The sequence below is a fragment of the Cynocephalus volans genome, chromosome 17 (genome assembly GCF_027409185.1).
Source record: "Cynocephalus volans isolate mCynVol1 chromosome 17, mCynVol1.pri, whole genome shotgun sequence".
NCBI classification, from domain to species: domain Eukaryota; kingdom Metazoa; phylum Chordata; class Mammalia; order Dermoptera; family Cynocephalidae; genus Cynocephalus; species Cynocephalus volans.
The window spans coordinates 8,724,524-8,750,894 of NC_084476.1; the positions used below are offsets into that span (position 1 = coordinate 8,724,524).

Consider the following 26,371-nt stretch of genomic DNA (forward strand, 5'->3'; position numbering starts at 1 on the left):
CATATGTGCTCTCATGAATTAGATTCCTACAATAATCCCAGGGTTCAACAGCTTCTGTTAGAGGCCCCAGTCCAAACTAGGAGAGAGGAGGAGTAATCAACTCCTTTTACTATGTACCAGTCTATAGAGGAGCCACTAAGTTACATAAAGCCTGTATCCTAGGAAGAACAAGGCTGTCTTAAAAAAGCTACTACAAGTTAACTTAAACTGGAATTCTTAGAACATGCATGCATAATAAAGACAAATGGGGGAAGGTGGAGACAGAGCCCTACCTTCGAGGCTGAGCAGCCATTACCATGTCAATAGTGTCCACACCAATGCCCATGATATTGATAACTGTCTGTCCTGCTTCTGTGTAGGCCAGACTGCAGATGCAGAGAGACTGCAGGCTGGGAGTGTGACTGAAAGACAGAGATGTTCTGAGTTACGAGGGAGCTGTCAAGTTGATCACTGGAAGGAAAGGGCATTGTCCAGCTGGGCTAGGGTGGTAGATCTAACCAACTGGACATTGGTGATACAGAACAGCTCTCTGTGAGATGAAGGCACTCTGAATCGCTTTCCTGAAAAAAGCTGGATCGTAAAGACTACCATGAGAATCGATCTAAATGTCCATCAATTAACACATATATTTACTGAAATGAAACATGATTAATCCATACAATGGAATGTGCAAAATCATTAAAACAAGACAGATCTATGTATAGTGGCATGGAAAGAAAGTCACAGAGCAGTCAGTATAGGCAGAGAAAAAAAACTTGGAATACACACTAACTTCTTAACAAGAGTCATCTCTAGGAATTTGATTTATGAAGGGCATTTTGCACTGAATGAGCATTTTCCAATAAACATGCATAACTTTTGTAAAGATCATAACAAATGATGAATATATAAGAGTACACACATATACAAAATCTCACTCCCACTTCATCTGCTCTTCTCTCTCTACAGGGAGAAATGATAAACAGGCCAGTGGAAAGCAAATCATAACCTCAAAGATTACTGAGCTCTGGGCTCAACCAAGGTGAGTTCTCTGGAAGAAATGAGATGGCTTCTCACAGTGAAAGCCCATAACTTCCCTTGGTAAGCACCAAGCTCTAGTAATCGTCCCTCCATTACCTGCTGTGCAGGTCTGTCTCGTGGCACAAGTTCAGTATCGCATGAATCAGCTCCAGGATCAGGCAACCTGGACTCGAGAAAAGACACAGGAATAATGTGGCCTTGTGTGATGACCCTTTTCCCAAGACAAGGAGAGAAAGAAGATCTCCAAGGAGCCATAAATTGCCCAGGTCTTCCCTACCCATGCTGTCCTTACCAATTTGTTCTCTCACACCATGAGAGTTGTAGCGCCACTTGTGGTAGCTGGGAAGCATCTCCTTCAGCACGAACATTACACAGGGCACAAGTCCTTGGCTCTGGGTACTACCAAGCTGCCCCTATAAGAAACCCATGTTGTGAGGGCTTCTGCTATTTAAGGAAGAGTCATTTAGTTTCTAGAGATTTAACTCCAATACCATATATAGGTCCAAATGAAATCTGGACAAACCTTGGCAATCAGTGAAAAAACAATAACATCAGAACACTACTTCAACTGAGAATTTGTGGGCTTCTCTAGAATAGAAAAAGCAACTAAAAAGACAATATGACAATACCAAAAAAAGGAACCTACATGAAAAAGAGGGATGAAGGTTAAATCTGGACAGAAGGTACCTTAAACATAAAGGATATAGAACTATCGATGATAAAGAATACCAGCTTCACTCTCATGATCACCAGACGTCCCTAACCTCAATCCCATCACTGGAATACCAAGAAAGGAGATGTGATATCCAAAATTCTTTGTCCTAGGGCCAGCCATGGCTCACTCAGGAGAGTGCAGTGCTGATAACACTAAGGCCTTGGGTTCAGATCCTATATAGGGATGGCTGGTTCGCTCACTGGCCAGTGTGGTGCTAACAACACCAAGCCAGGGGTTAAGATCCCCTTACCAGTCATTGTAAAAAAAAAAAAAAAAAAAAAAATCTTTGTCCTAATAGTATTTAACTTCAGTTTCCTTATCCTAAAATTGAGAACTCTTTTTTTATATATAAACATCTCTATATATCCCTATCTCTATATACACTTGTTTCTCTTTTAAGCATTCACTGATTCCGAGACAGGAAGTGTGCTGAGTGCTTTTCATACATAGCCCTGTTAACCTCATGAAGTAGAGTCTATGTATCATTCCCATTTTATAAAGGTTCTGAGAGATTCTGTACTTGTCCAAGGTCAAGCAGCTGCTAAGTGATCAACCTGAAATGTAAACCTAATTCTATCTGACTCCAAAATCCATGCTCCATATCAGTACTTTTCAAACTGAGTTGTGATCTGTTAGTGGATTACGAGATCAGCTTATGGTCACAACTCACTTAAAAAAGGGAAAAAAAAAAAAAAAAAAAAAAAAAGAACTAAATAGAAAATACATGAGTTCACGTTATACCGGAAGACTAAATGTTGTATCTTGAAACTCCGCTTCAGGAGTATACAAACACACCTGTGTGTACTGGGACATGATATAAAATGTACATATTATCCTGGGCTAGTCAAAACAGCCTGACAGTTACTGCATTACCCATACGGCCTCTTCAGTTCTAACTCATAAGCCTTCTGAGTATTAAATAAGTTCACATAATTATTTCCTACAGAACAAACTGGCACATAGTTGGTATTCAGTACATAGAAACTGTTATCACCATATCTTCAGGACAACTGTTTTGCCTACATTCAAGATAACTACAGAAGCAAGGAACAGGGAAACTATTTCAGAATCATCTGACCAGACTGTACCTTGACCAGGGTGGTGATCAAACGCAGAAAGGCAATAGTGACCCCATAGTCGCCCTGGGGCTGTTCACTATTCATCAAGAGGTTTCCGTACCCTCCAGCATTCATTCCCTCCGCACTGGGAAAAGACAGAGAAGCAGAGGGAAAAAATGATGGGGAAATGTCAAGGTTTCAAAAAACTGTAATCACAGAACATTCTTCTTATTGTCTAGATGTTGCAGGCATAAAACAGGAAAGTTCTGCAAGGGAATTAATCAAATCTAGGCAATTTTATACCCATCATAAACATTAAGAACAGGTTTTATTGATATACTTCTCCAAGAGGTTTAAAGCGAAAAATCAAATGAATATCAGGGAAACATCTCTCTCTTATAAGCAAGAGAGAGCAAGGTAAGAATGCTAAGGTAGTAGGAGGGATCCTGTGTATGGTAGCTGGTCTACTGGGCGAGCTCAAGAACCCTCAAAACAAGGAAAAGTAGAGTATATGTGCCTTAAGAATGGGATGCTAAATCCCTAGATCCAAACACCTCTAGATTCTCTAGGCTGGGAAGTAAACTCCCACATATTTAAAGTGGTTGCAGCTGGATGAGAAACCGCTCTCTCTCTCTCTCTCTAAGGCTTTAAAAACTGTGAACTACCAGTGCTGCCCTAAGAGAGAAGAGTAGCTCTGTGCCTGGTGTCCCGTTGTCTCCTTTAGCCTGTCCTTTACTCACTCTCCTATTTCTGATCAGAGGGCTGAACAGGCAAGGAGTGCACAGAGTTAGTGATAGAGAAGCTTCTTTAATAAAGCTATCAGATAAAACCTACTTGACTTACACCACTGACCTCTACAGTCCACATACACTGGGTGGACATGTCATAGTGAAAACCTCTCAGTCACAGCATGACTGCACAAAACTCACACCTGCTTGGTCTAAACTCACCAATTAAAACACCTCAAAAGAAATCTACCTGCTAATACTTCGACCCCAACAAAGACTCTGGACCACAGATTCCTTGTTCTCTATATTGCTCTCCACTTGCTGGTTGACCCTGCTTTTCTCAGATGGCTCCTCCCTTCCCAGTGAAGCTGCAAGACATGCTGCTCTCTTTTCTCTGGGATCTATAAGCAGTAAACTGTCCTGTTATTAAATATATATATACACTAATAAAGCTAGGCTAGAACTGAATCATATGATTCTCACTAGGGAATATGGCCTACCCATCCACAGACCTGGCTCACCTAATCATCTGACTCATGTTGGAGACAGGGTGGGCCACAAACGGTAAAAAACCTGTGTGATGAAGATCAGTCCAGACCTAAGAAGGGAAAAAAAAGAGTTAAATGTCCACATATCTTCAGGTATATACCAAGTGCTCCATTTTTTGGCTGTTGGGAAGACTCACCTTTGCTGGATTCCGGGCAGCCAAAACAGTCAAGCAATTGACACAAGAAGCAATGACATCCACAGGGGGGGAAATCACTGTCGTTAACCTGGTTGGAGAACAGTGCACTGCACTCAATCAAATGAATTGGTTCCATCAAAAATATTTTCCAGTTCTCTCTTCCCAAGTCACTCCTCTCAGAAGGGATATATAAATAGGAAAACCCTCAGCTGGAGACAGGTATCACACCAGGGCTTCCCAAAGAGGAACATGTGTGGACCTTAACCCAGTGTGTGTGTAGCCAGGCTTCTGAAAACTGGGAGAAAACCTGCTGAGAGCTCTGCCACATAGCTAAGAGTTGGCTATGAGAGACTCACCGCTGCAGCAGCATGTAGATGCGGGATGTGATGGGCAGGAGACAGTCTGCTATTGACAGATCTGCACTAATAACCTTATGGACCAGATCAATGATGGGTTTGACCTGCTGGCAGTGCTGAATCACATCTAGGGGAAAAGACAGCCTGTGACCTCAAGGCAAACAACTCTTTCAGATCACTGAACAGTCTTCGAGACCCAGATAAATACATCAGACAAATCACAATCTTGATGGTTCTGAATTTTACCTTGAAATTCTATTCTCCAAACCCTCCAAGCATGTCCATTCTGTCCTCCCCACAGTGCTGTCTCCCAAAGCTGACCTTACCTGCAGTTGAAACAACATGAAGCAGCATTTCAATTTCGCAGGTAAAGAGAGTCCAGCTGCTATAGGAGTATTCCCAGCGTACCAGGTAAGCCCTGTCATCCAGCATTACTTGGCCCACAGTGCCTTGAGGTATGCGAAGGTTGGTCTGACCTCCTGAAGAAGGGAGGAAGAGAAATCAGTCTAATTTCTGAGGACACATTAGGAAGAGGTGACTCCTCTACCATACACCAAAATTTAATCACACAGAGCTATTTAGACTCTCTTCTTAGGAGCTAACATGCCTACAGTTTTTTCCATTACAAAAACTAAACCTCTCTTGTCATTTGGAGAAGTGACTCTTTTCAGATGTCTGAAAATCAGCTAAGTACAGAGTGGTTTTCCATTCACGTGATGACTACAGGAAGACCACCTCATGGGACTATTGGTGCCTAGACCACTGGCTGAGTCTGTTCCTCTATATATGGCTCCATGAGCACTTGGAATACACATGAGCCTAAATGTGGTGACTGGTCACTCTTGCATACTGCCAGCAGGAAAATAAATTGTTACAACCTTTTTCTACAACTTAACTCTACTCAAAAATTTTTAATTGTTAATTTTTAAAGTTGTGGTAAAATATACATAACATAAAATTTCCCATTTTAACCATTTTTTAAGTGTAGAGTTCAGTGGCAATAAAGGACACTCATACTGTCGTGCAGCCACCACCACCATCCATCCACACAACTTTGTTTCCTCTTGCAAAACTAAAACTCTGTACCCATGAAACACTCACTCTCCATTCTTCTCTCCCCCCACCCCCAGCAACCACCATTCTACTTTCTGTCTCTATGAATTTGACTACTCTTAAGTACCTCATATGAGCACAATCACACAATATTTGTCCTTTTATGACTAGTTTACTTCACTTTAAGCATGTCTTCAAGGTTCACCCACATTTTAACGTGTCAGAATTTCCTTTCTTTTTTGTGACCAGCACTCAGCCAGTGAGTGCACCGGCCATTCCTACATAGGATCCGAACCCGCGGCGGGAGCATCGCTGCGCTCCCAGCGCCGCACTCTCCCGAGTGCGCCACGGGGCCGGCCCTAGAATTTCCTTTCTTTATAAGGCTGGATAATATCTCATAATATGCATACACATTTTGTTTATTCATTCATCTATCAAGGGGCATCTATTCAAAATTTGTATTGTGTATATACCCTTTTGCCCAGTAATCACATTTTGGGGATTCTATCTACTAAAAATAAAAGTGCCATGTACTCAATGCAGCATTGTTTCTAGTGGAAAAACCCTGACACAGTCTAATGTCCTTCAGAAGAAGAAAGAAAAAGTTATAAAACATCAAGGATAATTATATAGTTACTAGAAAGAATGAGTTAGAGCCATATGTAATAAAATCAACTTGCAGAAGAAGTTTGTGAGAGTATACAGAAATATGTGAAAGAACAGATACCAGATTCCATTTTTTTTTTCCTGTGGGGGAAGGGACTGCGTCAGGTACCCTGCCCCATACACCAGATTCTTAACATTGATTATCAGATGGAGACAGGACTGAAGAGAGATTGACTTATAAAAATATACCTCTGTGTTGTTTACCTTGTTATAATAAACATGCATTATTTTAAAAATAAAACAATCTAATGATGTAAAAAGTTAATTTAAAAAGAGAGAAACTGACTCTATGTATCAATGAATCAACACCGACGGTGAAGAGAAGGAACTGCATTAAAGACACCTTACATAAAAGAATTAAACAGTTGGGCCGACCCCGTGGCGCACTCGGGAGGATGCGGCGCTGAGAGCGCAGCGCTCCCGCCCTGGGTTCGGATCCTATATAGGGATGGCCGGCGCGGTGCGGCCGGTCACAAAAAAGACAAAAAAAAAAAAAAAAAAAAAAAGAATTAAACAGCAATGATGGGGACTAAATAGAGGATGCTGTAAAAGGGGCTACCAAGGATCTCATTTTCTTACCAAGTGGGTAAAGGAGTTTGGGTGTTTGCCTCCGCCAAAGAGTTCCATCTTCATGGGAGATCACATCATGGGGCTTGTGCTTATAAAGTTCATTGTAGAAAGACATCTTATCCAAGAAACTATACACCTGCCAACATGCAGAAAGAAATCCAGTGACACATTCACCTATGGGACCTGCAAGAGTTTCCACATCTGCTCTTCTGCTCTTTCAGCCAGACTGAGTATGTGATGACTGTCAAACTTCTTACAAGCCCACCACTGTGACTCTTCTTAGAATTCCCTTCTGCTCTCCTCATCAAATCATCACCATTCTTTAACAACCATCTCAAGTCTCCCTTCACTCCACAGAGGTGGTTATCTCTCCTGAACACTCTTTTGAGTATGGTCTTTACTACTCAAATGACATTTACTATGTACCACCTGGTTGTTGTTATTTATTTATTTCTAAATCTAGTATTCTCTTCAACCAGATATTAAGGAACTTTTATACTTAGTCTTACTCCCACAGTATCAACAGTAGGTACTTAATAAAAAGATTTTTATTTAATGTTATAGAAATAAGGCACTGTCTTTTGCATCTTCCATTCAACTTCAGACTAACTTGTCATTGCAGTGGAATTTCAACACGGAAAAGCCAATAGGATTCATAATGAATGCTTTATGAATGAAAAATAATAATGAATGAAAAGTATTTCTAATTCTCTTTAGGCATCGGACTAAACAACTTACCTTTTTGGCAGTGGACTTCCCTGATACAAGGGCTTGGAGCAATTGCAGGAGCGGGGAAAGGAGATGAGGAAACATTCCACATACACTATCCAGAATGATCCCAAGACCAGAGGTTGGCTCCTATGGTGGAAGAGGAAAAGCCTCTGATCGTTACATTATCCATAAATTTACATATCTCTGAATTGCACAGAAATCATAGGAAAATCTAAAATTAATCCTTCCTTTAGGCAGATATTATCCCTCCCTAATAAGTTAAGACTTTCATATTTCCATATTTCATATTTTCGTATTTTGTATTTCTTGAAAAATTATGTCAAACAACTCATTTAGTCAGGACCTGAAAAGAGGCTGCTACTCTATTCAGTGACCTCTTCCCAGCCATCTTTTTTATATGAAGACAACATTGTTCACCTTTGCATTACTTGTTTCCACTAAAGTGAAAACTACCCAAAAACAAATATGTCAGCATTTAGACACCATAGATGAACAACAGATCCTCAATCTAAATACTGGTCATACCAGCTTCTCCCAGGAACACTGTGGTTCTGTAAGACTGGATAGCGTCTCAGGAAGAAGAGGGTAATACATACAGACAGATTAGTAAGGCTACAGTACAAGGGAAAACAGATTTATTTACCAGCTTGACCTTGAGATTTCAGCCTGTTTTCAATGCTAAGACCAAGTACTGGTGAGAAATTGTTCCCTCCAAAGCCAAATTCTCACTATAACAAATTACAGTATTCTGACAACTATCAAGATACAGTTACAGTCCCCTAACAGTACTTTCAAGAATTGCAAGAATACTGGTGCCTAAGAAACTGACAATGTGAAAAAAGACTTGGCAGGTAAGATAGGATAACACATTGGTTAATGGCTTGGGCTGCACAAGTCAGCAAGAATTGGGTCCTGGCTGGCTGTTTCTAGCTGTGTGACCTAGGGCAAATCACTTCACATCTATGTAGTATATACTTCATAGATTTTTGGGAAGATTAAATGAGAATATACAAATCTATATGTAGTATAGAACCTATCACCAAAGGGATAAATTACTTTGCTCCGAAGAATGTCTCAACATGATTCCCTCTGACATGACATACTTACTGTTCCCCAGAACAGTTCTGGAAGAGAAGGGTCTGCCAGGACTTCACATGCTGTGTCAATCACATCCTGTTGGGGGAAGGAAGATAACAGTTCACTTCTCTGGTTGAACCAGTCTATCTTTTTTAATTGTATTCTGTTGGAATAAAAATACCTATAAACACCTTCACACAGTATGTCAGAAAGAACTCTGTGTTTAAAAAGTAAGACTACACGCTGTCTAGGATATATGGTCTGTCTGAAGTACGATTTAGACAAATTCACTTCTCCAAACCTTAAGTGTTTTATCTGTAAAATGGGGACAATAGTATCTGCTTCAGAGTATTACAGTAAAGATTAAATGAGATAATGCATGGGGAAGTTGATTAAATTTTAAAATGCCATGTAAACATAACATATTACTAAGCTCAGCTGGACTGATTTCCTAGAGAGCAAGAATGATGTCTTCTTAATTTTTTTATCCTCAGCACCTAGTATAGAGCTTAACACATACTGGGAATCTAATAAATGCTTACAGATGAGTTTTTTCTTTTAAATCTAAGTACCAAGGCCTCCTGCAACCCTAATATGCTAATATCAATCCTCCAAGTGTAGAGTCCAAATGTGACCAGAATTTTCCAAAGTATGCAAAGCTTGTTGTATACCCCTAGAGCTTTAGAAATTGAGTCGATTAACACCAATCTCATTTCTCTCTAATGATAAGAATTTTGATTTTCATCAGTTTCATCAATTTACAAAAGAAGTCACTAAGCATTCAAAATGGGAGTTCCGGTCAAGATGGCGGAATAGATGGTTCCTAGCGTCACTCTCTCTCACAAATCAACCAATTTATGACTATAAAAATGTAACATCAGCCACGCTGGGGCTGCTGGAGCTCAGGGGAAGAGGAGGAGAGACCTACGGAGCTCATGAAGGCAGGAGAAACCATGATGAGAGAAAGAAAATACTGCTTTGAGCATTTCGGGCCGCGGCTGCTTTAAGGCTCAAACTGATGAGCGCACGGAGCAGGAGCCGGCAGAAGCTGCAGTTGTGCCCTTCGAATGGAGTTACTTGGAGGAGGAAGGGGAGAAGAGGGCCTTGGCAGCCCCCAGAACAGCAAGACCACTAATAGGGTTACCGTGGACCCACGTAGGAGAGAGGAGCCATAACTGAAAAAAGGGAACCATTCAGAGGCTGGTGAGTCATCCAGCACAGGACCTGTCCCATGGGAAGTGTTTGGAGCACATGCAGTGGGAGACACTGGCCCACCTGGAGAACACTGGGGCACAGCAAGGATAGCCCAATCAGCACAGGACCACTCAGAGGAGACTGGTCAAAATGCAGAATTGCATGGGGTGCAGTTTGATGAAAAAACTCAGGCGCAGATCAGAGATTCTACACAACTCAGATCCATCAGGTCTCTGCAGAGCCAGAAGTACCTATAAGGTTAACTATTAAACCCTGAGCTGCACAAAAAGCCTTCCCTAGGAAAACAGCAGCAAAGCAGCAATCTAACTCAACCACATAGCTCAAGTACTGGTTTCCACAGGAAGTTCCTCTATTTTAGAAGTAAGCAAAGGACAAAAAATTAGTTCCGGCCCAGACACACCACTAGCACCTTGTGGCCTGCCTGGGAACTGGAGGCTTCGAGCCAGGGACCGGACCCCACTCCCACATCCAGGCACACTGTGCCAGCGCCTCGGGGTCTGCCCGGGGACCAGAGTCATGGAGAAGGGGATCAGACATACCCCACAACCAGGCACACCGCCAGCACCAAGGAGCATGCCAAAAATATCACCTTCATGTGGGTTGCCCACCACAGCCACCACAATAACCACGGCTGCCGCTAAAGCGGCTAGATGCCACAACCACCACTCAGATGGTCCGCCAGCCACTGGAGTGCATTGACACAAGGAGAGTCACCAGCAGAGATAAAGAAAAGAGGATGTCTTTTTATATAAAGCCCATTTCAGAGTGACAGAAGAAGCATCTGCTCTATGATAATATTGGGGGACCTGATCACACCTCTCAACACTGGACAGATCATCTAGGCAACAAATTAACAGAGTAACCATTGTTCTTTCAGAAGGAAAGAAGAAATCTAGGGTAATTAGAGAAGGGAGGGAGTGGGGGAACGGGAGAGATTGGACAAGGGTCATAAAGAATAATTACGATTTGTAACGATATATATGCTAGTAATATGGATTTGATCAACATATCTCAATGTTGAACCCCCAAAATATGTATAATCAATTTTGATTCAATAAATAAAATAAATTTAAAAAAAAAAAAAAAAAAAAAAAGAAAAATGAACACAATTATTTATTTATAAAGATATTCATCAAATATCATTTCCCACTAAAAAGAACCAGAGCTCCTTAGAGAAAGCAGATTCCAGGTCTGGGTTAAGAATTTTACAAAAGAATCCTGCAATAATATCCTGTCACACCAGAAATCAATAGAGCTATCAAAATATATAAGGGTAGTATTAAATGGATTCAGAAGACAATCTGAGGGCCGGCCCGTGGCTCACTCGGGAGAGTGTGGTGCTGAGAACACCAAGGCCCCGGGTTCGGATCCCATATACGGATGGCCGGTTCGCTCACTGGCTGAGCGTGGTGCTCACAACACCAAGTCAAGGGTTAAGATCCCCTTACCGGTCATCTTTTAAAAAAAAAAAAAAAAAAAAAGAAGACAATCTGAAAAAGCTCTCAATGGCAATCTGAGCATAAGAATTGTAACTGCAATAGATTAAAACACAGCTAATAGGTTTAAATCCATGATTTCACAACAGTATGTAAAAAATTAAAAAACCTCACCAGCCACCTTTGGAGGATGTTAGGGAAAACTGATATAGGAAAAGGAACAAGCCTATATAGTACTTTACACCAGAGTACCAAACAGTTAATGAGAACAAGTTTCTTCTTCATGGAAATGTTCCAAACAATAAACAAAGGAGGAAAGACAGAATTAGGAGAGTGTTGTTACACAACCTCTAATGAATTAATGGATCTAGACAATGACCATTAATGGCTGCTAATATCACAAAAAAAGACAACCAAGCATTTTATATCTTCTGATGGAAGTACACACCATCGCCTATGAAGCAGTTTTGCTTAAAAACCAAAAAAATCAAACCTAAATTATCTAATCACTTTTTTAGACATAACTATCAATTTACAGGAAATATACGGAATGAAGGAACATGTTAAACAGCACCATAAGGATGCAATCAGCAAAACCCAGAAAATGGAATAGTCTCAAGAAAGAATAACTTAATTTTTTCAAGAACAAAGATATGATAATAGGGGAGGACTTGATCACACCTGTCTCAGTACTGGGCAGACCATCTAGGCAACAAACCAACAGAGAAACACAGTTAATCCATCAGATGGAGAGAACAAATCTATGGTTATTAGAGGGAGAAGGAGGAAAGAGAAAGGGAAGGGGAGAGATTGGATAAGGGGCATAAAGGATAAGTATGATTTGTAACAATGAATACGCTAATTTAAAAAAATTTACAAAAAAGGAACAAAGAAACTATAAGAATAAAAATGAAGGGGAACTTATAGATCAGCACTGTCCAACAGAACTTTCTGTAATAATCGAAAAGTTCTATACTTGGTGCTATCCAATATGGCAGCCACTAGCCACACACAACTACTGAAGCACTTGAAAGAGGCTAGTACAACTGAAAAACTGAGTTAGTTTTTTTTTTTTTTAATAATCCCTATATAAGGATGACCGGTAAGGGGATCTTAACCCTTTACTTGGTGTTGTCAGCTCTCCCAAGTGAGCTAACCGGCCATCCTTATATAAGGATCTGACCCATGGCCTTGGTGTTATCAGCACCACACTCTCCCAAGTGAGCCACGGGCCAGCCTGAAAAACTGAGTTTTTAATTTTACTTAAACAGCAACATATGGCTGTGGCTACTATAATGAACAGTCCAGTTACAAAATAATAGAAAATTTAAAAACATATCAACCTTTTACAATTTATGGACCTCATTTAGATCTTAATCCAAATAAACATGACAAGTTTACAACATTTATGAGACAACTGAAATTGAATCTAACTTGATACCGGGTTTGTTTGTTTGGGGTTTTTTTGGTGTGATAATGGCTGAAGTACTGAAATATTCATAGATGAAATTAAATGATATCTGGGATTGTCATCAAAATAGTCAAGGAGGGAAGAGGAAGAAATGAATTAAGATTAGCCATAAGTTGATAACTGTTGGAAGCTGGTGAGGAGATAGATTATGAAGGTTCAATACACAATTTTTGCCTATACTTTGACATGTTTAAAATGTTTCATTTAAAAAAAATATTTCAGAAGAATATTGTAGTAGATTGAATTAGGTCCTCCCAAAACTCACTGAAGCTTGAATTGTGTCCCCCAAGTATTATGTATAGAAACTTGGTCCTCATTGTGTCTGTTAAGAGGGCAGGAGATCCTATTATGGTAGTCGAAAGGTGGAGCCTTGAAGAGGGTTTGGACTGTAGGACCGGGCTGTAGTGAATGGATTAAAAATGGTGGTCAAGGGACGTGGTTCTGAGGGCTTTAAAAGAGAGGAGAGTCTGTCTGTCTCTTTCTCTGCTTCCACCATCTTGCAATGTGAGATCCCTGAATCACTATCACCACCACCACATGGACTTTGGACTTCCCAACCTCAGAAACTGTAAACAACAAATTTCATCTTCTTTATAAATCACCCAGTTTCAAGTATTTTGTTATAAGCAACAAGAACAGAATAATACAAATATTTATTAGCATCCACAATTGTCTGGGAGAGATGCACTACACAGTAAAAAATGAGGTTACAAAATAGTATATACATTGATTCCATTTGAAGAGAAAAATTAATATATTTTTATGTATATATGTGTGCATAAAATGGAAGAGAAGACATTAAAATGTTAACAGAAGTTATCCTACTTGATAATATTATACTTTTTTCTTTTTGTCAGCATTTTCTGGTTTTTCTACAATTAACATGTATCACTTGCATAATATAATAAAAATGAATAGTAACAAACAAATTAACACATGAGGAAAACAATATCAGACCTGACTGGGGTATTTCAGATACCCCTGGCAGTGTAGATGCCTCATGAAAGCCAGACACTGACCTGCTGATTGCCCAGTGTGTGCAGCTCCAGCGAGGTCAGAACAAAAGACAGGAGTCCATAGACACACATGCATGCGGTGCTGGTGGTACACTGGAATGGCAAAGGAGTCGGTGAATCATTCTGAATAACACAACTCTTTCCCAGATTCAGCATAATCCTATCACATTAATGCAGGCCTTGTAAAACAGGAAGGGAATCTGAAGCATCATAATTTTCCTGATTTAGTTACAAGATCAGGAAGAGAAAGGGAAAAAAGAGAAAGTGGGAATCACAAATATTACAGCACAGTCAAGAATAAGATCAAAAGGAAATTATTTTCAAAATGATCAAAGTTTGTGTGGGGAAGAAAACCATATCAAGCCTAGGGAAAGGACAGAGTCTATACGTGCTGATATGAATGATACAGCACCTGAAATACCACCAGGATAAATGAACCAGTACCAACAAGTAGGGTTGCTGGCTGCAGTTTCTTTTTTCTTTTTTTTTTTTAATAGGCTTTATTTTTTAAAGCAGTTTTAGGCTCACAACAAAACTGAGAAGGTACAGAGATTTCCCATATACTCTGCCTCCACACATGCACAGCTTCCCACATTATCAACATCCCCCACCAGAGTGCTACGATTGTTACAACTGATGAAACTACACTGACACATCATTATCACCCAAAGCTCACAGTTTACGTGAGGGTTCACTATTCATGTTGTACATTCTGTAGGTTTAGACAAGTAAAATGACATTTATCCAACATCATAGTATCATACAGATTAGTTCCATTGCCCTAAAAATTCTCATCTTACACCTGCCTATTCATCCCTTCCTCCCAACTAACTCCTACCAACCAACTGCTCTTTTTACTGTCTCCATAGTTTGCCTTCTCCAGAATGTCATATGGTTGAAATCATACAGTATATAGCCTTTTGAGGCTGGCTTCTTTCACTTAGTAATATGCATTTTATGTTTCTCCCATGTCTTCTCATGGTTTAATAGCTCGTTTATTTTTAATGCTGAATAATATTATATTGCCTAAATGTACCACAGTCTATGTATACCTACTGAAAGACCTCTTAGCTGCTTCCAAGTTCTGGCAATTATGAATAAAGCTGATATAAATGTCTGTATAAAGGTTTTTGTGTGGACATAAAAGTTTTCAACTCTTTTGTGTAAACACCAAGGAGCACAACAGCTGAATCTGAGGTTTCGTTCTTCTACATCAAAACAAGCTGGCTACAGGCTGGACGGTTGGCTCAGTTGGTTAGAGCATGGTGTTTGTTATAACACCAAGGTCAAGGGTTCAAATTCCCCATACTGGCCAGCCGCCAAAAAATACAAAAACAAAAAAACCAAGCTGACTAAACCTCATCAAATTAAGCCTCAATGCAAGACTTAAGAGAACTTTTAATTCATCTTTTTACAGTTGAATTATTAAGTCCCCCCCAAAAGATTTCTCCAGTCAATATAGCCAAAGCTATCTTCTAGGAGATATACTTTTACTGGCAAAGAATGAAACTTAATGAGTTCAAACTATACGTACCACTTACTGGCTATTATTGTTGCTTTGGGCAAATTACATTTCACAGAGTCTCAATTTCCTAATGTGTAAAACGGGCTTCTGGTCAAGATGACAGAATAGACGGTCCCTAGTGTCACTCTCTACCACAAATCAACCAGTTTACAACTATTAAAAAGCAACAACAGCCAAGTTGGGGCCACTAGAGCTCAAGGGAAGAGGAGGAGAGACTTACAGAGTGCACGAAGGCAGAGAAGCTGCAATGAAAAAAGAAAAAAACACTCTGACCATTTTGAATCCTAGCTGCTTCCAGGCTGGAGCTGCTGAGCGCACAGAGCAGGAGCTGGCAAAAGCTGCAGTTGTGCCCTTTGGATGTTGATGCTTGGAGGTGGCAGGGGAGAAGAGGGCCTTGGTGGCCCCAAGCCAGCAAGACCACTAATAGGGTTCTCAGGGACCCACCTAGAAACGAGGAGCCACAACAACTGAAAAAAAGGAGCAACTCAGAGGCAGGTGAGTCATCGCAATGGACCGGCGCATGGCTGGTCCTATGGGAAGTGTTTGGAGTGCGGGCAGTAGGGGAGATGGGCCCACTGGGGGAACACTGGGGCACAGCAAGGACAGTTGATCCGCCCCCCAATCAGCATAGGACCACTCAGTGAAAACTGGTCAGGAATTCAGAACTGCAAGGGGTCCAGTTTGCTGAAAGACTCAGGCCCAGACCAGAGTTTCCACATAACCCAGGTGTACCAGATCTCACCAGAGCCAGAAGTACCTATAAAGTCAACCATTAAAACCTGAGCGGCACAAAAAGCCTTTCCCAGGGAATCAGCAGCAAAGCATCAATTTAGCTCAACCACAAAGCTCAAGTGCTGGTCCTCACAGGAAGTTCCCCCAATTTAGAAGAAAGCAAAGGACAACAAATTAGTTCCAGTGCGGAGTTTAAGTGGTGGGAACAGCAAATAACCCAACACAAACTGAAAGAAAAACAAAAATACCCACAACTAAAGACAAAGTTTGACATTAATTAGTAAAGGTCTCACATCACCAAAGAACACCTATAACACCTAGAAGAACCAGAAGTCCCCTGGGCTAACAAGCCAGAGGGGGGAGGGCTGGGGGCCTCAGCATGCCCCCCCCCCACCTGCAACCAGACCCAAGGGTGGGGGTCTCGGGGCTTGACTACACCCCCAACATGTGCAAGCAGCCCAGCGAGGACCATCGAACCACCACAAGAAGCGCCCTGGGCTCTCCCGAGCAGGGGCAGTGGGAGGCTGAGAGAGTCAGCCACACCCCATCAACACTTGCAACCAGCCCAGCAAAGACTACCAAGCTGCCACAAGAAGTGCGCCGGGCTCCCAAGGTGGAGTGGTGGGGGGCTAGAGCTTTAGCCACACCCTCCTGACATCTGCACCCAGCCCAGCAATGACCAAGCCACCACTGGAAGCCCCCTGGTCTCCTCTGTGGGAATGAGGGGGGAGCCATAGGCCTCAACCCCGCCCCTCTTCCCTCCTCCTTCCATCCTATTCCCTTCCTGTTCTCTCTCCCCCTCCTTCCCAAATGCTTCACAACACCACCATAGAATGTAAAAAAAAATTAATAAATTAAAAAATAAAAATAAAATAAAATGGGATGATAATCATTAGCACAAAGAAGTGTTATAAGGATTAAATAATGTTTAGAAAGTGCTGAGCACAGTGTCTGGTCATAGTAAATGCTCTATAAGATCAGTTACAACATTATCACCATTATCCTCTTCACTATTACAATTATCATCAGCAGTACCATGCTTCTGCCCTATTCTTTGCTCATTCTCATGCTCAACCACCAATAGCTTTAGACTCACATCATTTCCCCCACTGGCAAGTGACCGCAGCAGTCGGGTCAAGTACTGAAATACATTCAGCTGGATGGCTGTGCCACCTATCTTCCGGACCACACTGCTAGTCTCTTCTGGGTTCAAGGTGTGACGGAGGAGAGCCCAAGCCAAAAGCACTGGGGCATGATGCAGAATGTCCCCAAAGGTCAACATTAAATGGTCCATATCCTAAGGAGAGAAGAAACACATCTATGTCTCCAAACAGAAAGCGTCAAGTCCCTCAATGGGATTCTTCATTATGTTAAATAAGCCTTTCACTGATCCATCATGACCTTGGTCTTCCATTCTGATATTTCACTCTTCTCAAACCCCCAGCCACCTCACTAATAAACCCCTCAATTATCCTTCCCTTTATCCACAAATTTTTTCTGATTTTAAATAGTCTTCACTTAAGATTATAAAATACATGTTCAAGTGGAGATTCTTTAGAAATTTTACCGATCCTTCTTGAACTTTCTATGATCTCTCCTTATTTGCTACCTTTCTAACCACCCCATCTCAATGCTCTTCCCTTTCTCCCTTCTTTCACAGGCCCCATAAATGTAGACAATCCCCAAGGTTTTGTCCTTGGATCTCTTTTGTCCTTGTACCATCTCCATGAGTGATGACTCTACTCACTCTCAAAGATCCAATTATCACCTCTGTATAGATAACTGACAAATCTGAGAATCTTCCAGGTCCAGTTAACTTTTTAACAATGTAGAACCTCAAATTCCATAACACTAAAAATTTTATGCAGCAGTACAGTTAAGTGGTTAAAAATAAACGACTAACTATAAACCATCTGAAAAAAAGAAAAGAGGCTATTCCAAGTTCACCTGACAAATAAGACCATCCTGGGCAAATTGGTGCAGTTCTCTCCTGTCATCCAAAGCACACTTATGCAAGGACTCAATATCCATGCCTTCCACCAGGATAAGGGCACTGAAGTAGCTGGAAAGAAAAATGGTACCAAAGTGTCACATATGCTGCTCTGAACTTCACTGGAGACTAAGGTGAAATGTAAGACACTTCAGTCATAGTCATATGTGGTTTGTGCCTACCATACCGGGCAGCATAGACCTAGCACTAAAGGTTTCTATAGCCACCTATAGTTTACCCAGGTAAACTATCTCATTTCTCAAGTGTGTATCTTCGCTCACAGACGGAAAAGGCCCCAAAATGTGAATATATCTATGGCCGTAAACAGAAAAATAAGAAATCCAGTCCATAGGCAGTGACCTCAAAGAGGCAAGGAACACACATGCCTTGTTTATCACTGTCTTCTAAGCATTTGTATAGTGCCTGGCCTGCAATAGTTGCTCAAAAGATTTTTGCTGAACAAATAGATGACCCTGTTAGGTGACGACAGTAAGTAAAAGAAGAAAATACAGGGGCCAACCTGTGGCTCACTTGGGAAAGTGTGGTGCTGATAACACCAAGGCCATGGGTTCGGATCCCTATATAGGGATGGCCAGTTTGCTCACGTGGGAGAGCATGGTGCTGACAACACCAAGTCAAGGGAAGATCCCCTTACCGGTCACCTTTAAAAAAAAAAAAAGTCTCTCTCTCAATCCATCTTTACTCCCTGTATGAAATGGAACATGGCAGTACACTCATCTTTTTCACCATCCATTAAATGAAAAATATACCTACCCCCTTACCTATCTAAGGAAACACTATAGTATCAATGCTCTGTACATTGTGCAAATTCTATGACCTTTAATTCATTCAGACTTACCCAATCCGATCTACGAAAGGATCCATGGTCTCATCTACCAGGTGTCTATTGGTCTGCCTACTACCAAATCCTTGCTCTTTAAACATCTTGGTTAATACCAGTAGGTCACTAGGTGCCATCTCAAAGTATGCATAATAAAGGAAAATAATTTCTAGCAGCATGGACTGTTCCCGAAGGCACTGAACAAACCAGCGAGACACCTGGCGCTCAGTCTGCACAACCAATGAAGAAAAAGTGGGAGAGAAATAAAGAGAGATTAAAAACCACACTTAAAATTTTTAGTTATTTTTATTAGATAATAAGCACATGATACAAAATTCAAGAAGTGTAAGAATAGGGTGAAAAAAAGGTTTCTGTCCCTACAATTCCTTTTGCGCAATCATCCAAACCTCTCCCGAGAAGCAATCACTGTTAAGCAATTCTTGTTCCTGCTTTCAGTAACATTCCACACATATTCACTCATTCACTCTATATTCTATCTCTAAACCAAATAACAAACAGTGATAAAAGAAGAAAAAAAATAACATAAACCAAATAACATATTACACAAACTGTTTGGCACCTTGCTTTTTTCACTTAACCATGTAACTTAAAGATTCCTTTAACAGTATACTAAAAAATTCCTATTTTTCATTCCTTTTATAGCTGCATAGCAATACATTATATGGATATGCCATAGATTATTCAATCAGTCTCCTCCTTATTTTTAATGTTGCATGATAATATTCTACTGCATGTAAATGCCATAGTTTATTTTACCCAGCGCATTTGGATGGGCATTTAAGTTATTACCAATCTTTTGCTAATAAAATCATGCTATACAACTGATAGAAAAACTAGACAAAAAAATCAGCAAAAACACAGAATATCTAAACAATCTTGACGTGTTATTTGTAGACCACACAGAACTACTGCCAAATACACATTCTTTTCAAGTGTACATGGTACATTCACCAAGAAAGATCATATGGTGATCCATAAACCATGGGACAGTAAATTTTTAAAACACTAAAATGACATAGAATGTGTTCTCTGATCATAATACAATCAAATTAAGAGTTGATAATAAGATATCAAAAAAAAATACAATATTTGGAAATTATACAACACACTTTTTTCTTTTAATCCTACAGCACCCAGTATTCCCAAATGATCTCTCATCCAAGTACTAACCAGGCCTGACCCTGCTTAGCTTGAGGTCAGATGAAAATAATACACTTTTAAATAATACATGAGCCAAAGAAAATCACAAGGAAAATTAGAAGCTACTTTGAACTGATAATGAAAATACAATATATCAAAATTTATAGGATACAGCTAAAAGCAATGCTTAAAGCAACATTTATAGTTGTTTATTAGAAAAGATCTAAAATCAACTACCTTAAGAAATTAGAAGGACTGGCTGGTTAGCTCAGTTGGTTAGAGCTCAGCCTTGTAACATCAAGATCACAAGTCTGGATCCCTGTACCAGTCAGCCATCAAGAAAAAAAATTAGGAAAAGTGCAAATTAAATCAAAAGTAAATAAACAGAAAGAAATACTAAAAACCAGAAATGAATGAAATATAAAATGGATATACAATAGAGAAAATTTAAGACAGAAACTAAGATCAGAAATGAGTGAGGGTATAACACTAGAGATCCTACATCTATATAGTAATAGGATAAGAAAATCATCTGAACAGCTTTAATGAATATAATGAATTTGATTACTGAGATGAAATGGACAAACTCCTTGAAAAACACAAATTATCAAAGCTGATTCAAGAATATATACGAAACCTACGTAGCTCTATCTCAAAAAAAAAAAAAAAAAAAAAAGAACTGAATTCAGAATATAAAACCTTCCCACAAAGAAAACCCAGGTCCACTGGTAAGTTCACTGGCTTCACTGGTAAGTTCGTTTTTTCTTTTCTTTTTTCTTCTTTTTTTTTTTTTTTTTGGCGGCCGGCCAGTACAGGGATTCAAACCACTGGTAAATTCTATTAAACATTTAAGGACAAGATCCAAAAGGCAAGGAACATAATTTTAAAAACTAAAAAAACAGTTTAATAAAACTTAAAATTTTTGCTCTTAGACACAAAGTTAAGGTGAGAAAAGACAAGCCATGAAATGAGAGAAAATATTTGCCAATGACTACCTGGCAAATGACTTGTATCTATAATATATATATAAAAAAAAACTCTTCTAATTTAATAAGACAAACATCTCAATAAAAATGATGGACCAAAGATGTGAACAAACAATCCAACAAAGAAGGTATAAGCACTTAAAATGAATGAATTTTATTAGATGTAAATTATACCTCAATACACCTAACAGGAAAATGCCACAAATCTGTCATTTACACAACACATTTCATATAAGTGTGAATGTATTTACAGGATAAACTCTTAAAGTGGAACTGCTGGGTCAAGAGATTAGTGCTTTTTCAATTTTTAGATACTGTCATGCTTTCCATTAAAAATATACCGATTTATACTTACACAGCAAATACCCTTCGGAAAAAAATACTCTTGTACAAGAGTGTTGTCATCTACATCTGTTCATTGCTTTTGCCCATTTCTCTATTGGGTTTTTGATCTTTTACTTACCGATTCATAGGAGTTCTTTCTATTTTAAGGGTATCAACGCTTCGAGATATAAATTTGTCTTTTGACTTTGTTTATAGCGTTATTTTTGGTTTTTTGCCTTACAATAGTTTTTGATTTGATGCTACTGGATTTATCTGTTTTTAAATGACTCTCCCTTCTCCACTCCAAAATAAAACAAAACAAAAACAATAAAACCCACCTCTAATGGTTTCTTCTAGTATTTTTTATAGTTTTTTTTTAATTTAAATAATTGATCCATCAAGTTTTGCTTTTGTTTTTGTTTTTTTTTTTGGTAAAAGGTATGAGATCGAAATACAACTTAATTTTTCTCCAGATAGCTGCCTGGTAGTCCCAATACTATTTATTGAATATTCCAATGTTTCCCCACTTATTTGAAATGTCACTTTTATCATATACTAATTTCCTATCAGTACTTAGGTCTATATGTAGACTTTTTTATTTTATAATAACTGAAATGTTGGATTATTATTTAATAAGGGATTGTTTTCCTGCCCTGTTAAACTTGTAAATCATTTTTGTTTCTTTTGTTTTTCAAGTCACTTAATCACAAGTATAAATATTTTCCCTTCAGTACAGAAAAGGCGAGTCACTATAGGAGATACCAGTCTCGATCTCATTCCAGCAGTACTTTTGGTACAGGTCTGGGAGATGACAAGTCAGAAATCTCTGAGATTTACCCTAGCTTTTCCTGCTGCAATGAGGTAACATGACCATCTGATGAAGGAGGTATCAAACATTGACCACCTCACACCCTTAGGATGGTTAATTTGAAGAACAGCCAGAGGGTTGGCCAGTAAGTTCAGTTGGTTGGAGTGTGGTGCTGATAACACCAAGGTCCAGGCTTCAATCTCGGCACTGGCCACATTTTCTGAGGCTGGAAAGTCCAGAGTCCATCTGGTGGTGGCAACAGTGACCTAGGGGTCTCACATTGCAAGATGGGGGAAGCAGAGAGAGGATATATGTAGACTTTCTATTATGCTCTATTTGACAATCTATTTATGGGCCGACCCCGTGGCGCATTCGGGACAGTGCCGTGCTGGAAGCGCAGCGATGCTCCCGCCGCGGGTTCGGATCCTATATAGGAATGGCCAGCTGAGTACTGGTCATGAAAAAGACAAAACAAAAAAACAAAAAAAAACAACAAAAAAAACCCAGTCTATTTATTCATGTGCTAATTCCATGCCTTAAATTACTGCAGTTTTATTACCTAGTAAGGCTAATTTTCCTTCTTTATTCTCCTTTTTCAAAATTTTTCTGGCTATTCTTACTTATTTTTCACATGATTTAGGATCAGCTTGTCCAGTTTAAAAATAAAAGGCAGAACAACACAAACACTTGGTAAGCACTTTTTTCTGAGATTATACTAAATTTATAGGTTAATATAGGAAGAACTGACACTTTTATGGTGCTAAGTCTTTATACTCAAGAACGTGGTTTTTCTTTTATATCCTTTATAACATTTTAAAATTCTCTTCATTTAGATTCTAGGAATTTCATGCTTTTTTTTTTTTTTTTTTAAAGATGACCGGTAAGGGGATCTTAACCCTTCGCTTGGTGTTTTCAGCACCTCGTCAGCCACTGAGCGAACTGGCCATCCCTATATAGGATCCGAACCCATGGCCTTGATGTTATCAGCACCGCACTCTCCCGAGTGAGCCATGGGCCGGCCCTGGGAATTTTATGCTTTTATTGATGTTTTATGCTTTGGACTGCCAACTTCCTGGGGAGACAGAAATGTTCTATACATTGTGTTATAAATGGGTCTTCTTCTTTTATTAAATATTGTAAATAGCTACTGTGTTTTTGTTGATGTGTTTTAGTAAAAATATATTATTTTCAAAACAAAAAAGGTCATGCTATAACCTATAAATTCAAATTGATTTAGTATTTAGAATAAATTAATCAGTCAAGAGCTCGGATCAGGCTGGCTGGCACAGTTGGTTAGAGCGCAGCTTTGTGATACTGAGGTCAAGGGTTCAGTTCTATGTACCAGCCAGCGCCAAAAAATAAGTAAATAAAATAACATAAAAATAAAGCTTATATGCTATTAAGAAAAAAAGTTCAGATGCCATATCAGCCAGTCACTGCCTCCCCTCAAAAAAAGAATTAATCAGACTGTCACATACTTAATAGCAAAATGATAACAGAAAAGATGAAATCTTGGGTTTAGGGTTCCATTAACCACTAAGAAAATACTTAGTAAGAACAGAAAGTAAAGTAACTGGATAAAGAAAGTCAAGGGAAAATATCCACAATTAAGTACCAATAATTAAAGTCATCAATGTTTTGATCTATATGACTTGTTTAAACTTTTCTGAAGAATGATTTAAGTTAATAAATAAATAAATAGGGCTGGCCAGTTAGCTCAGCTCATTAGAGCACAGCCTTATAATACCGAGGTCACGGGTTCAGATCCCTATACCAGCCAGCCGCAAAAAAAAAAAAAAAATCATGAATAAATAATTGAATTTGGAGCTCTATGAACAAGGGTATAGAATTCTCCTGAGAATTATAAGAGAGCACAAATAACCACATACCATGAGGTTTCCATGTGTCTCCCATGTTGGTGCTTCAGTTTTACAAAGCTCTTCAAACTGCTGTCTATATTTTGAAACTAATTCCTTCTCCAATTTATCAACACAGTCTGCATATTCAACCTTAAAGAAAAATTAAAACAGAATAACTTATATCTAGAATAAAAGGCAAATACTCAAATGAATATGAATAATATAAAATTATCAAAATGGGTTGAATGATACAGGGTAAAGAGAACCAAGAGGACTAAATGGACTTACCCTATAGGGATGTCTTTCATCTTGGAAATAAGTGAGAAGGTGTAAGACACAACGAAGAATACAGGTTCTTTCTTCATAGTAATAATCTGCTATCTGGGAAGAACCCAAAGATTCAAAATCAGTTACTCACCTTTGCTCAGAAGATACTCATTTTTTTTTCCCCCACAGCTGGCCAATACAGGGATCAAACCCTGGACCTTGGTGTCCAGCCAAGATATTCACTTTTAAATTTACTGATATCAGATTACTTAAAGACGTGAATGGAAAAGTTCAATTTATAAAAGAAATCACAGAAATGCAAACATAATGAATTAGGCCAAAAGAAAGCAAAAGACCTTCATAAATCACAATATATAAGTCACATAGGATGAAAAGAATTATTATTTAATAATATAAACAAGTTTCCAAAAAAGTTTTCTACCATGATCTCTCAGATCATTCAAGTAACAGACAATGCTATAAACTAACAGGCCAAATCCACAAATACAAATAGAAAAATACCACAGATATATCTCCTAACTGCTTTAACTAATATACTCAATTCTCACTAAATGTCGAATAGCAAACAACCTTCAGAAGTCCCAGTCAAATTCCTTTTTAAAACAAGATCCTAAGTGAGAAGAGGTTGATGGGGAAGCAGTGGTGGGGGAGAAGGTGGAACAAAGGAATAAAGAAATATAAATTAATTCTGTTGGACTTAGACCTAGAGTAAAAATATCCATGAACCAGTGAACCAGTTCTCACCACCACTGGCTGAAGAATCTAACTGGGGAAAACTCCTCAGCTGGGTTAAGTGGATAAAAGCCTTCTGTTTCACAAATGAGTTAATAAAGTTCTTCATTAAGACCTCAATACTTATCCAACAGAAGAGTCAAAAGCCAGCAATGCTCAGGAAACCAAGGTCAAAAAGACATCACCCAATTTTGCATAAAAGATTGGATATGGTGACTGCTACTGACCTTCAGGATTAGGGCCTGGCTCTGCCTCTCATCTTGCAGTACCGTCTAAAGGAAAACAGAGCAGTCAAAAGCCATCTTATGGGCAAAATCCAATTAACAAAGAAAAAGATGCACATTTTCACCTCATTCTTTAAGATTATAATTACCTATTTGTTTATGTAATCAATTTTTAACTGTTTCATTTACCTAAGTGAAAAATAAGTAAAAAAATAAGTGTACCCAAATCTCTGCTCAAATCCCTCCCCCTTGCTCTGGCCTCAGTTTTCTCATGTGTAAAATGAGGTGCTGGGCAGGCTGCATGTTCTCCCAAATCCTTTTCAGCTCTGAAATCCTAATGGTTTATGATTACCATGTCAATCTTTTACCTCTCCACTCTTCCAAGTGTGAGAGGACCGATCTCAGCATTAGTATGTTCTTTTTTTAAGCCTTTAAAAGTCTGTCCTGAGAATGGCTGATCTGATCACCTATCCTGTTGAGAGAAGTGGTGCCAAAACCCTAAATTATCTAAAATCAACAAGGAAAAAGAATAAAGGCAGCAGAAGAGATCTGGACATAACCACAAACCTTTAGTGAGTCCCGGGTACCCCTGTAATCCTCTTGAAGATAACACTGGAGTAACTGCACACTCTGTTCTTCATCAAGACCCTGAAATACAGAGCTCATAAGTGAGGAAGAGCCACCTCAGCTCAGAAACCATAGATACAATGCAAAGCATTCTAAAGATTTGTCCTCTGGAATGAACACAGAATTTGAATTAAGAAAAAAACCCTTTTCAAATATTTCATACAATATAACAATCTTAACCCAAATAGGAGAAAAAAAGAACCAATCATTCATATGCAATTTGTATGACAATTAAATTTACATGCCACAAACAGCTGTGCTTATTCATCAAGAACATTAATTCAATAGCAGGTATGATCTGAGCTTTCAAAATTAAAAGAAAACACCTGTATATTTAAATAAAAACCTAGTCACATGTACACTCAAGAAAACTCTATGATATGTAGTAAACGGGCCAAGCAACTTTGATTTGTGACTTTCAGCAAGAAGAGCTGCAACTTGGTTATTTCTGAAACACAATATGCTCAATTTAATCC

General features: G+C 39.1%; 1 protein-coding gene across 2 annotated transcripts in view; it reads right to left on the reverse strand.

The window, feature by feature from the left end:
• Nucleotides 1-26,371, reverse strand: part of NUP188 (nucleoporin 188) — a 52,032-nt gene that overhangs the window by 14,011 nt on the left and 11,650 nt on the right. For both annotated transcript variants that reach the window (XM_063082112.1, XM_063082111.1), the window contains exons 5-23: nt 25,836-25,916; nt 25,272-25,316; nt 24,313-24,405; nt 24,055-24,174; nt 18,905-19,116; nt 18,003-18,117; nt 17,152-17,352; nt 13,802-13,891; nt 8,691-8,756; nt 7,590-7,709; nt 6,861-6,987; nt 4,889-5,041; nt 4,563-4,689; nt 4,207-4,294; nt 4,043-4,119; nt 2,824-2,938; nt 1,313-1,433; nt 1,117-1,183; nt 273-401 (exon numbers count right to left, since the gene is read on the reverse strand). In XM_063082112.1, coding sequence (XP_062938182.1) covers nt 273-401; nt 1,117-1,183; nt 1,313-1,433; nt 2,824-2,938; nt 4,043-4,119; nt 4,207-4,294; nt 4,563-4,689; nt 4,889-5,041; nt 6,861-6,987; nt 7,590-7,709; nt 8,691-8,756; nt 13,802-13,891; nt 17,152-17,352; nt 18,003-18,117; nt 18,905-19,116; nt 24,055-24,174; nt 24,313-24,405; nt 25,272-25,316; nt 25,836-25,916 — 2,147 coding nt within the window. The remainder of the gene's footprint in view (nt 1-272; nt 402-1,116; nt 1,184-1,312; nt 1,434-2,823; nt 2,939-4,042; nt 4,120-4,206; nt 4,295-4,562; nt 4,690-4,888; nt 5,042-6,860; nt 6,988-7,589; nt 7,710-8,690; nt 8,757-13,801; nt 13,892-17,151; nt 17,353-18,002; nt 18,118-18,904; nt 19,117-24,054; nt 24,175-24,312; nt 24,406-25,271; nt 25,317-25,835; nt 25,917-26,371) is intronic.